Source organism: Trachypithecus francoisi, unplaced genomic scaffold (genome assembly GCF_009764315.1).
Source record: "Trachypithecus francoisi isolate TF-2019V2 unplaced genomic scaffold, Tfra_2.0 Lachesis_group5, whole genome shotgun sequence".
NCBI classification, from domain to species: domain Eukaryota; kingdom Metazoa; phylum Chordata; class Mammalia; order Primates; family Cercopithecidae; genus Trachypithecus; species Trachypithecus francoisi.
The window spans coordinates 69,330,452-69,343,749 of NW_022681470.1; the positions used below are offsets into that span (position 1 = coordinate 69,330,452).

Here is a 13,298-nt window from a genome sequence, read left to right on the forward strand (position 1 = left end):
AAACGCTGCTGAGGTTTGAACCTCTTTGACTGGGAACATTATGTACAATTTCACCACCCAGCAAATCTGAAGGAGGAAATGTTTTGAGGATAGTATGTTTGGTTCTAGGTCTAGAATTCAACTTCCTACCAAATTTGGAATATTCTGTACATATGCATCAGGTGGCTTCGTTTACATATACGACAACTACTTTTATTATGTTGAAAGGAAAAGGTCTGGAGTTCCAGGGAGGGGATTACAGATTTGGGTCCATTGCCAAAAAGGAAGGCAGACTGTTCAAATTAATTATTAACGGCCGCTGTATGGAAAGTACTGCACAAAAAAACTAAGATGACCAGTCCTTATCCTTAAGAAATTCAAAATCTAGACGGAATCTCCAAGAAAGAGATTCCAGTAAGAGTACACGCCAAGCTTCCATATCTACACACCACTGACCAATGAATTTGTACTCTTCTCGTTGGAGTAGTTGAGGGCCTTTGGCTCAAGGAGGGGTGAAAATTAGCAGGATACTAAATTGGGAATGAGAACTCTCTTTTTAGAGGGCGTGGACTTGCAGAACTCTTTGAAGCAGTAGATGCTAGACTGCCCAAACCCCACACGAGAATAGCTCTCTGGAGTTGCGGAGTCCGAACCTCCCAAGAGCTACAAATTTATTCCGCAACTACCAATTACGCGGTTGGGGGCCAGTGAAGCGCCAAGACCCGCCCAGGTGTCCAGTACCTCGCAACGATTGGACGAGCTCACCTCCCCCGGGGCTCCCTCGCCCATCAATCACACTGCTTGCTCGCCATCCGACCTTTGCTGCGCCCCCTTTCAGTGGCGTAACACCTGGCGCTCTTTCGCGCCCCAGCCCTCCGGCGCCCCACCAATCGCTTCAGCTCCTCACTGGCCAGCAGGGAGGAGAGCGAAGGGAAGGGGCGCTCTATTTTGTTCTCTGAACGCACCCTCTCAAATTTCCCGGTCTTCTCGCAGACGGTCCCGAGAGCAATGACATCCTGGAGCAGTCGCGCATGAGCGCAAAAGTGCTCGCTGGCGGAGGGGCGCTTCTACTCCCTCTCAAGAGATTTGCCACATTTGTTGTGACGCAGGGGCACCCCCGCTCGCCTTCTTCACTTACGATTGGCTGTGGCCGAAGCCCGTCACACAGCCCGCCCCACTGCTCTGCCTCAAGAGGCCGCACCCCACGCCGTCGCTGCCGCTTAGACGTGCGATTGGCTAACAAGACTGACGTGCTTTCCCGCCCCCTCCCCCGCCGCCGCACCGAGAGGCGGGCGGGACCCCGCGGAAGTTGTCAGTCAAACTCCTCCCTCCCCACCCCTCGCGAGGCCCCTCCCCGGGCCGCGCGCCCTAGCGCGCGCACACGCGCACACACGCGCACACACTCCCCGCTCGCCTGTACCAACCACCTTCTCAAGTTGTAGCGGTCGCTCGCCGGGGGTTCTCCGTGGGCGGCCGACGGGCGCGTGGGGGAGGGGGTTCGGGCCGCCCAGCGCGGCAAGGAGGAGTGTGTGCACGCAGAGGGCCAGGGCTACGGGGCAGCGCCCCGGGCGATGAGGGGCCGGCGCTGACCGGGAAGAGCGGGCACAGCGGCAGTGGCTCCGAGGGGACCCGCGATGGCAGCGCCCCGGGAAGAGGCTCCAGGCAGGGCGGGCTACGCCGGCAGCAGCCGCTGAGGTGCTGGCCGACCGGCTGGCTGGCGAGCGGGGCAGAAGCGACGAGAGGCGCGCTTGGCGCCGGCAACCCCGTGCCCTCGCCTCAGTTGTCTAAACTTCGGGCTCTCTTCCACCCGCCCTGCGCGCCCGGAGTCAACAACTTCTTCACCCCTCTCCGCCCCCGCCCTTCCCTCCGTCAGCCCCGGGAGCTCGCCGCGCGCGGGGGACCAGGAACCTCCGGCGCTGAGATGTGGCCGTGAGGCGTTGGCGGGCGGCGAGGGAGAAGCTCGGCGGCGTCCCGGGGCCGGAGGGCCGTGGGGCCGGGGCGCAGGGGCGCGAGCACCCCGCGCCTCTCCCCCGCCTCCTCCTGCCGTCTCCGCCGCTGCCCGTGCCTTGCAAGCAGCAGCCGGAGCTGCCAAGCGCCAGGGCCGCGGAGATGTCGTCGTCGTCGCCGCCGGCGGGGGCTGCCAGCGCCGCCATCTCGGCCTCGGAGAAAGTGGACGGCTTCACCCGGAAATCGGTCCGCAAGGCGCAGAGGCAGAAGCGCTCCCAGGGCTCGTCGCAGTTTCGCAGCCAGGGCAGCCAGGCAGAGCTGCACCCACTGCCCCAGCTCAAAGGTAACCTCCGATGGCGCAGTCCTGGGAGCGAGCGCAGGGACTGGCAACGCTTGCCTCTGCGCAAGCAGAGCCATTTCCTTCTGGGCTTCTCTCAGCTGGGACTCGTAGTGTGTGAGCCGAGTTCCTCAAGATGCCTTGGCGTCCCCTCACCCCCCTCCTCCTTATTCAAACAGGTTTTCTGTGAAGTCTTGACTCTTTCCTTCCAATTCTCACCTGAACTCTTTCCATCCTAGGGGAGGCCAACACCCCTCCCCACCTGCGCGCTTGCTTAACCTGCACTTCCTATTTTGCGTCCCGCGAGGTAGAGCCCTTCACTCTTCTTCCAGGTTTGCCCTTTCCCGGTCTTGCTTTAACAACCGCACGAACCTTCCCCGACCTTCACTTTCCCGAGTGTCAGCTCCTCTGTTCGGCCACTTTTAGCTAGTCCTTTACTTTTACAGTTATAAAGCCGTGTGCACCCACCCTCTTCTCAACTCCACTTCCCATTGATTGCCCCAAGAGTCATCAGACCAGGAATCCGAATGCAAACATCGGCTAAGAGTTAGCTGGCCTTTGGATGTATTTATAAAGAAAAAGCCTAAAAATTTGACCAGTGTAGTATCTTATTCACTGGATCGTTAGGTTTACATGGTATCCTGTAGCTCAAAGAACAGGAATATTTAAAATATTCTGTTATCTGAGATGATACACATGGTCTATTTGAAAATATAAAGAAGTTGCAATTGAATGGGAACTTAGTTTGCCAGGCAGTGATTCCAGGGACTTTGTAGGTTTGTACAGGAATTCAAATTGGTATCCGTGCCTAATGCCTTGCAGGAGAACTTGGCACTCTTTTTGGCTCACTATTCCCACTAGGTTGAGAGGATTTTCGATATTATTTCCTGGTGGTCTAGTTTATTCTTTGTGTATTACTCAGTATGTTTAATTAATGTCCTTGCATTTTATGAGATAGAAATGATGGAACAAGATGATAATGCTCCTACATTTTTAAATAAAATTTGCAACCTGACGGAGATCCATATCATCAGATGTTCAGATTTTTCAATTCATTTGAAAAAGCTGCAGCATCTCCTTCAAGGCCAGTCTGGTTCTCATTTGTCTTTGGGCCTGTGAATCCAGCCTTAGTTTAAAGGAGTCTAAAGAAAACCCAGATCAAATCACAGTTGACCTACAACAGCTCCAGAACCCTGTTGAGACCCTACCTTGCCCTGACTCTTGGAGTGCTTCTAAATCATGACATCTCACCGTTAGAATCAAACTGGCTTTTGAAAAGAGGTTTTGAGATATGATTAGTCTGTGTTATCGAATTTATCATTTGATTGCTCTTTAGCATACAAAAATTGTTAAAATTACATAGCAAAATGGTAGACTGTAATGATAGGCATTGCCAAGGCTTTAATTCTTGAATGATGTCATAGCTATAAAAGAATATCGTCTTTGCTATTCATAGATTTTAAATTTTACACTTATTTAAAAATCATAGTTTTTTTACACTACTGATTTTTTTTTCCCATTAAATTGTCAAACTATGTAGTTTGAAGGTTTCGTGCTAGGGTTATTTCATAGTTATTTAATTTGCTTTTTAGTCAGATATTCTAGTTTCTTAGTGTTGTACTTCTTAATAGTATACTTTAATAAAAATAATTGAATATTAAACATTTGGTTGTTTTCAGGCCAGGAGATGCAGCTTTGATACGTTTTGCTTTTTTAAATTTTGTTTAATTTAATTTAATTTAATTTAATTTTTTTGAGACGGAGTTTCACTCTTGTTGCCTGGGCTGGAGTGCCATGGCACCATCTCGGCTCTCTGCAACCTGCGCCTCCCGGGTTCAAACAATTCTCCTGCCTCAGCCTCCCAAGTAATCTCAACTAGCTGGGATTACAGGCATGCGCCACCACGGCCCGCTAATTTTGTATTCTTAGTAGAGATGGGGTTTCACCATGTTGGTCAGGCTGGTCTCCAACTCCTGACCTCAGGTGATCGGGCCACCTCGGCCTTCCAAAGTGTTGGGATTACAGGCGTGAGCCACCGCACCTGGCCACATTTTGCTTTTAAAAACCTGGCAAAAATATGGATAGAGTCAGTAATCATCTAAGTTATATGAGGTAGGGTTCAACAGGTTGAAGGTGCCATATACTATTTGGTCACTAGTAAAGAAAAAAGTAGATTGGAACTTTACTTTAATTGTAGATATTTGCATGAAAATACGGTATTCATCATAAGGAAAATTATGTATTCAGGATAAACTTATGCAAATTTAATTGAGGAAATAAGACCCTTACTTGGATTACAAACTAATAGGAACAACTTCTTTTACTCCAGATGCCAAAATGCTTGAAAGTGATTAAAAAAAAAAAAAAAGACATTCAATTGCTTCAGTTGGAACTTTGGCAGTGTACTTGATACCACAGTGTTGTGTTTTTTCTGCGAGTGGTAGTTTTTTCCATTTGTGGCCTTCACAAAAACAGTGGAAAGCCCTTTAGTATGTGTATGAAAGAGAATTTTCTTCCTCCTCTGAAATACCATCTTACTGTGGAGTGATTCAGATATCCATGGACTCCAAGATCTTTTAAGTGTTTATACCAGCCTGCTTGTGTTATACTTTGACCACATGCATCTCAACTGGAAAGGTGCCAACTAGTTTTCTTCAAAGCATAGTAAGGATTAACAAAATAATCCAACCTTTTCACCTGTAAGAAGTATTTGTGCAAAATCATTTAGTAAGGGGGTTGTAGGATTTTAATGGCAAAAATGTTCAGAATAAATTGTTCTATAATTGAAAGTATTTAATAAACAAGCCTTGTTAAAAGGCTTTTCAGTCTGTTTAACCTATTTTGTTTAAGATTCTGGAAGGACTGGTTTGGTAAAGTAGTGATGCCTTACATTTATATTGATGCCTTACATTCATATAACATTTTAGCATTTTAAAATTATTTTACCTTAAAAATTTTCTTAAATTATAGAACAGTATTGTTCATATCAAGTGAAACAATCCAAAGATGTGTAACCCTTAATACCTGTGTATCTCCTGCTTTTTCACACCTAGTAAGGGTAATACTGTTATTTGATAATCCGTGGCTCAGTGTATTTTTACAAACATCCTATTCGTTGGGTCATCCCTGAACTTTTTGCAAGATCAGTAGTCCCATTTTATTGATGAGAAAGGTGAGGCCTAAAAAGAAGTTTTCTGGCCTGTGATTACTTATCTGGATGATGTTGCAACTGACACTGGGACCTAGGTTAAACGATTTCAGTATTTGTGCTGTTAACTGTTTTACGTAAATTTGAAGCAGTGTGATAGAGTTGGGTCTTCGGGGTTAGTCCTGGGTCAAAGGTAAATTTTTAATCTTTCTAAGTCTTTTTCGTTATCTGTAAAATGGGGATAATACCTTCAATCTCCCCAGGCCTGTGGGGATTAAGGGAAATAATTTAAGTACCTAAAAATAGGCAAAGAATGTTAGTTCCCATTCTCTTAAATACTTGAAAATCCAGATTAAAATATCTTTAAATGAAGGATTATTAATAGGATTACTTACTTAAATGGTAAACTTTCCTAGTGTATTTAAAGTGTGATTTTATTTATAATCAGTTTTCAGATATGATTTATGTGAAGTGCAGCTGTAACATCTTTCAGCATGAGTGTAGAAATGGAAATAGGATTAAGTCAGACTCTTTAAAATATTAAAAGTTGTGGTAAGATTTTTTTACCAAGCGAAGAAATCAGACTAACCAGTAGAATTGTATAGATGTGCAGTCCTCATAGGAGACAGCCAGGAAATAAATAGCAAGATCAAGCTGAAACTGGCTTTGAGATTGAAATCCCCTTCAGAAGAGGTAAAACTTTCCCGAGTAGCACTCAGATTCTTTGTTGGTTCTTTCTTAGCAACTGGGTCCCACTGGAGGTATTGAGGCCAGTAATAGTGGTGTTGATTGCAGTGCTTTCTTACCTTTAGGGGGTAAAATGTGTGTTTTCTAGAGTAGGTGACCTAAGGTAATTGTGGAACAAGAACACTGACATTATCTTAAGTTCTATAGCTAAACCTTTTTGTGGAGAGAAAATAGTACTACTCACTCAACTTTTAAGGTTTATAGATCTTCTCAAAGTTACTATCATTCCATCTAAACACAATTGGGATGCCATTAGAGGAGAGTTCAAATTCATCTGAAGATGTTAAGAAAATTGTTTACAAAGGGAAATAACATTTTAGTCATTTTAGGACTATTTTCTGAGATATCTCTTCTGGAAGATTTATTTCTAAAAAACTTAAAATATTTTTAGGATATACTTAAGAGAAATTGCAGATAAAGTGTTCACTTCTAGTCGTCACATAAAGGCAAAACTCTTCTATTTAAACCTATTTTAACATCTTTAGAATTCCTGTTTAGGATCATCTCCTCCTTCCCTCCATTTTATTATCCTATCTAATTGTTAATTGTGGATTATTTTCTGAAGTGTCTAACTGAATAAAGTGCTAATCCAATAAAATGTATTTGGTAAAATAATTTAACCATTGTAGTATGTTACTGTCATGTAAACAGTGGATTTAAGTTGTCTTTCTGTATGAGTGATGACTCATTCCTTTCAGCTTCAGTTTAGCCATTTTCACCTGCAAGAATAACATTTTTCTCTTGATAAAATTACAAAGATGAATTAGTCTTTAAGGAGTTATTGCTGCTTTGGATTTCAAAGACAGGTTTACTAACAAAAATAACACATTTAGATTTTTGTGCTTCATTTTTAAAAGTTAGCTTTTTGTAAAAAGCTGGGGATAAAGACTAGTTTGTTTTTATGTGTTTAGCACTGTGGTTCCCAATACTGGCTATACCTGGAGAGGTTGTTTTTTATTTTATTTTTTAATTTTTCTTTCAGACTGAGTTCTCACTCTGTCCCCAGGCTGGAGTGCAGTGGCACGATCTCTCAGCTCACTGCCACTTCTGCCTCCCAGGTTCAAGCGATTCTCTTGCATGCACCACCATGCCCAGCTACTCTTTGTATTTTTAGTAGAGATGGGGGTTTCGCCATGGCTGATCAGGCTGGTTTCAAACTCCTGATGCAAGGTGCTCTGCCTGCCTTGGCCTCTCAAAGTGCTGGGATTACAGGTGTGAACCACTGCACCTGGCCTATACCTGGAGAGTTTAAAACAAAACAAAACAAAACAAAAAATCAATACCTGGGCACGTCCCCAAGAGACTGTAGATTAATTGGCCTAAGGTAAAATCCACTTACAGTATTTTTAAAAGTTCACAGGGTGATTCTGACGTGCAGCCAGGATTGAGAATCACCCGGTTAGCATTGTCTGTCTATTGATTTAATTCATTAATTGAGACTTTGTCCTTTTCTCTCTGATACTCATGGTTCATTACCCAGCCTATTAACATTTCCTGCCCTGGCTTCACCTCCTGCTATTTACATTTCACTCTCTTAACTTTGCTGCCCCCTATGGCTTATTAAGTACTTTCCTGAAGGGGAGATAGTGCCATTAGATTCTGGAGTTTTAGGTATGATGGGATGATTCTGTTGGTTTGTTGTCACTACCGTAATTAAAGCCCAACTATTATTTGATGTAAGGTGGTCAATTTTCTTTTCTCTGTGATTTTTGGAGCTGGCAAGTAAAAGAACATATACAGGTTTGCTTAATTTTAATCCCATCGTTCAGGATAATAAGTAATGATTTCAACCACTTTGGGATATCAAACTAGTTTCCTCTGTATGCTCACAACACTGTTCTGTTACTTGAAGATCTAGGCCTGATACTACCATTGTATGTGTTAAATACAAGATATTGAACAAAGGAACTATTCTTGAACTTTACTGCATTTTGGTCATGCCTTATTTTTATTTCACATCAAGAAATGCTTTTCTCCAGAGTGTTTTCGTGTCTATCTTCTAACTTAATCTTGACCACAGCTTTTTATCGAAGATAGGGCAGTGAGAACTCAGGGCTGCTTATATTCCATATTCCTATTTTGTCTTTGTCTTTTCTGATAACCAGTTTGAATGATACTTGTGTTAGTTGATTTGTTGTTGGGGTGGGTGTTCAGTTGTTGTGTTGTGATGCTCTCTCTCCAGAACGAGATGGTGAATTTTTCCGTGAAAGCAGAAGTTATTATCTGTTTTTTCAAATCCTGTTAAGGTACCAAGTACAGTATTTTGTGCACAATGTGGTCATAGAGACAGAATCACTGTTTTGATGAAGAAATTATCTGTTGGTTTTCTTCTAGTCACCCCTTTGTTGATTGTGCTCCTTTTAGTGATGTTTGGTGCTGTCTACCACAGATTGATTCTCTTCTGTTTTGTTTTTTGGTTTTCTGTATTTTCTTGAAACAGAGTCTTGCTCTATCACCCAGGCTGGAGTATAGTGGCACAATTATAACTCACTGCAGCCTCAAACTTCTGGGCTCAAGCAATTCTCCCAAGTAGCTAGGGACTACAGGTGTGTGCTGCCACACCCAGCTGTTTTTTATTTTTATTCTTGTACAGACAGGTTCTCGCTATGTTGCCCTGACTGGTCTTGAACTCCTGGCTTCATGTGATCCTTCGTCTTTGGCTTCCCAAAAGCTGTGATTACAGGTGTGAATCACTGCCTCACCCAGTTTTTTGGTTTTAATATATTTATGCCTAAAACTGGTTCAGGGTTATTTAAAACAGGGGTATCCAAGGGAGAGAATACAGTCACGGGTTCTTAGTTTCTGTTTTTGGTTGTGCCAGTAAAGCCCCTTCCTCATCCCTCTTTTCTGCTTATCACTAGAGACAGAAACTAAAAACTATGGCTTCAGGATGCTAAAAGCCTAAAACAAAATGAAACAGAACAACAACAACAAAATAAGGTGGGTTGGACAAGCTTGATTTAAAGTAAATGAATTCTGGGTCCTTAATATCTTGGCAGTAAATAGTGAATGTAGGTTTAAAACAAAAGGTTATTTGTATTTTGCCAATGAATAGTATGAGTGACGTGTAACATTATTGAGTGATTTGTTGCTATGAAAGTTACTGGATAAAATATGTGAGGAAAAGTAATACTGGATTGACTCCTAGACGTGGACTTGTATATATAAAATAACTGAAACAATTTGTTTGCAGTAATTTCTAAGTTTGAGATGCAATCTTTTTTTTTATAAGGATGTCCTTGAAGGGAGGTAAAAGGAACAGATTTGAAATATATAGTCACTTTTAGTGTATTATTATGTAACAAGGAATCTAAATGCTTTGCTGAAAGAGTTGTACATGACAGACTGGGATTATGCAAAATAAACTCTACTTCTCTGAGCAGGATGTTGACTAATAAGCAGTTTCAGGCCTCGTTTTTATATCTGTCTTTTTGAACTGTTACCTGAAGGATTTTATTTATGTGGGCCTTTTAAGTGAGTAATGAAGAATTTTAGAAATCCCGTAATTTTGATTGGGTTTCCTGAAGAAACATACTGGGACTGTTTTTTTTTTTTTTTTTTTTTTTTTTTGGTGAGGGTAGTCTAACTTGGATACTGAAGATGAAGACAAGGGATTTCTTGGAAACACACTCCTCCTACTGGAATGGTGATGCTAATTGCAGCTACTATAACCTTACTGTGTGTTATATCTAGTTGAGCTTTCCAGTGCTGAGTGGGATCTCAGAAGTCATTCTGGTTTAGCCTCCGTTGGGAATTGATTTCACTCTTGTTATTCTAATAAATATCTTGCCATTTCATCAGATAAGTTTTCTTTAAGGTAGGGAGGAAAGTATCAAATCTAAAATTGTGTATTTTTTCAGCAGAACGCGGATTTTAAAAAATTGTATATTTTGTCTAATTGGTTTTGCCTTCGTTTCACATTGTGTCAAGGATATTCCATAATTATGGCTATTACCGTAAGTCAATGATTGTTTGAACTCATTGTTAATCCCCTGCCTCTAAATTGATAAAAGTGAAAAAGATGAGACAGTTTTTGTTATAATTGCTGAATTTTGATGAGCAAAACTGAGTAGATTTTAAAAACAGCTTTTCAACAGGCTTTTCTAAAGAAAAATATCTATTGAAGTTAAAAGTAAAATAAAACATAACTTCTGTAGGAATATGTTTCTGATTTTATTAAAACAAATAACGACAACAACAAAGTTGCCCTACCATTTTTCTTTAAATTGGCCAGAGGCAAAAGATTTTGTTTGCTATGAAATTAGACACACACTTTATTTTCAAAAATCTAGTACTGAAATCTTTTCCTTTCTTTGGTTTTCCGTAGTGCATAAAATTTTGGTGAACCACTGCAGAGATTAAAGCTTAGTAAAGTGAATAAAATTATGAATGCTTTTTCTTTTCAAATTTAATGTCTTTAGGAGTTTATAGTTGGTGGCGAATACAGACTTGTAAGCAGGCAGTTTCAAGTAATGTGATAAGTGTCATGATAAGAATAAGCTCTAAAATGTTAAGGGAGTAGATGAAGGACTCAGTCCTGTTTTGGTATGGGAGGGGAGAGATCAGGGCAAGTTTCCTGGAGAAAGTGACAGGTAAACTGCCATCTAAAAGGCCAGAAGATGTTAAGCCAAGATAGATGGGCTAAGAGGTCCACCCAAAAGACAATCTATGAAGACCCAGAGGTAATTCAGCATAGTATATTTTGGGAATTACTAGCGGTTTACATAGCTGTGATCTAGAATATAGGTTACATTCTATATCTCTATGTGATACATTCTATATCACTAGAGAAGTGGAACAACATTTAGGGTCTAGTGCATAGTCTTGTTGCTATGTTGAAGAATGGATGTAGGCACTTTATTGCATTTATACCTTACAGTACCATGAAGAGTGTATTGGGAAATGAGAGTGAATAACACTAGTGAGGATACTGACACAGTAATCCAGACAAGAGATAAAGGTGCTTGTCCAAGTGGGGATGGGGTGGTATCACAGGCAAAATCTGGTGAGAGGGAACAATCAACGATGACACATTTCTAACTTGGGCAACTGGATGTATGATAGCAGTTTATTGAAAGGGAAAAAGGGAGACATTAGATTTGGGAGGAGAAGATAATGGTTATTTTTTGGACAGGTCGAAGTGTCCATGGTAAATTGAAGTGAAGCTGCCTAGTAGGAAGGTAGATTATTTGGATATGACGCAATATGCTAGAGGTAATTTGAGAGTCTTTGGCTTATACGTGGCATTTGAAGCACTTGAAGTAGAAATGGCTGCCCACTGAAAATGGATAGAATGAGAAGACGCCAAGGAATACCAACATTGAGATAATGGGTAAGGGGAAAAGGTACAACCAAGAGCCAAGACAGACAGCTGGAGTGGGGGCCACAGAAGACAGGAGAGAGTGGAGACGAGGCTGTCAGGGGAAGAGAGTCTTTACAAACTGGAGGATGGATGGGGAAAGTAGTAACAGTGGATAACTGTGGACAAGCCCAGTAAGAACTGAAAAGTTTCCATGGGTTTGTTAGTCTTTAGGCAACATTGGTGACGTGAGAGGCGTTTGGAGGACTGATAACGTGAAAAGAGATTTGTGTAAGGTGGATAGTGAGTGGAACTTGTAAAAGCTGAATGAGTAAGTATGGACAACTCTTTCAGAAAGTTTGGCAGTTAAAAATTACTGTCTCTACTGGGTAAAGAATGCATTGTAGCAGAACAAGATTTTTAGGAGGACCAGTTACGAGATTAATAAGCCAGGTAAGACATTAGGTTACTTGGGCTAGGGTAGTAACCCAAGATAGAGACAGAAAGATGCATTTGAGATATATCTTAGATAGGACCTTGTTAATGAATTGTTTGGGAGGAGATGGAAAGGCAGAGGTGTAGGAGTCCAGGATGACTCTCTCGGATGCTTTAGCTTGGACACCTGGGTAGATAGGAATGTGTCCCACCACCGAGAAAGGAGTACACTGGAGGGGGAACCAGATATAGAGGGAAAATCCAGAGTTGTATTTTGGAAATTTTAAAATTGAGATGCCATTTAGAAACCCAGTTGTAAATATAAAATAGACCACTGCATATGTGAATCAAAGAGTGCCCATTTGGTAATTTCTATGACTTCTAAACAGTAGCTATATTCTTTATATTAACCTTTAATGGCCTGCCAAGACTTTCAGATTTGCTTTTAAGAAGGCACTGATAGTTTGGGTTGCTGGCCACATAGTCTCCTGGCCAAATTGGGATTATCTATTCCCTACTCAATAGAACGTCTTCTGTGTACACTGCATGAGAAGATGTCATTGTTATGTGCATGAAGAAGATCATAAAATCTTGCTGGGACAAGTTGCATGAATAAGGTTACTTAAAGTGCCTGCTTTTTGTCTTTAGACTATAAGTGCTTTGAGACCCGAGAGCCATATCTTCCTACACAGCATTTAGATAGTCAGTGCTGTTTTATATTTATTGAATGAAAGAATGAAGCAAAAGCTGTTAAACTGATTGAAAGAAAAACATCATTTTATATCATAAAATAATTTACAATTTTAGGATGATTTATAACTGTGTAATGTTTACCTGCAACACTAAACTGGTTAGCATTTAATAGATGAAAACAAAACCTAGGTAGGTTACATTCTTGTGCCGGTCATGTATGACTTGCTCTTCTCAGTTGGTTGCTGATTCCTCTATTAAATGGAAGATGTTTGTTACCTGGACTGAAGCAAAGTTTAGTACCTTATTTCCTTAGAGTGCAACTGATAAATATTTATAATTGAGAACCTTATCAAGAGAAATTTTTTTTTTTTTTTTTTTTTGAGACCAAGTCTCACTCTGTCGCCCAGGCTGGAGTGTAGTGTCACAATCTCTCCTCACTGCAACCTCCGCCTACCAGGTTCATGTGATTCTCCTGCCTCAGCCTCCCAAGTAGTTGGGATTACAGGCACCTGCCACCACGCCTCCCTAATTTTTTTTGGTATTTTTAGTAGAGACAGGGTTTCACTATGTTGGCCAGCCTGGTCTTAAACTCCTGACCTCGTGATCCACCCATCCCGGCCTCCCAAAGTGCTGGGTTACAGGTGTGAGCCACGGCACCCAGCCAATACGTTTCTTTATGATAACTTGAGATGAGATTTGCGTAAGGTGAGTAG

General features: G+C 41.7%; 1 protein-coding gene across 2 annotated transcripts in view; it reads left to right on the plus strand.

The window, feature by feature from the left end:
- The first annotated feature begins 1,316 nt into the window (after positions 1 to 1,316).
- Positions 1,317 to 13,298, plus strand: part of PPP2R5A (protein phosphatase 2 regulatory subunit B'alpha) — a 78,411-nt gene continuing 66,429 nt past the window's right edge. For both annotated transcript variants that reach the window (XM_033198674.1, XM_033198675.1), the window contains exon 1: positions 1,317 to 2,269. In XM_033198674.1, coding sequence (XP_033054565.1) covers positions 2,089 to 2,269 — 181 coding nt within the window. In that variant the 5' untranslated portion in view covers positions 1,317 to 2,088. The remainder of the gene's footprint in view (positions 2,270 to 13,298) is intronic.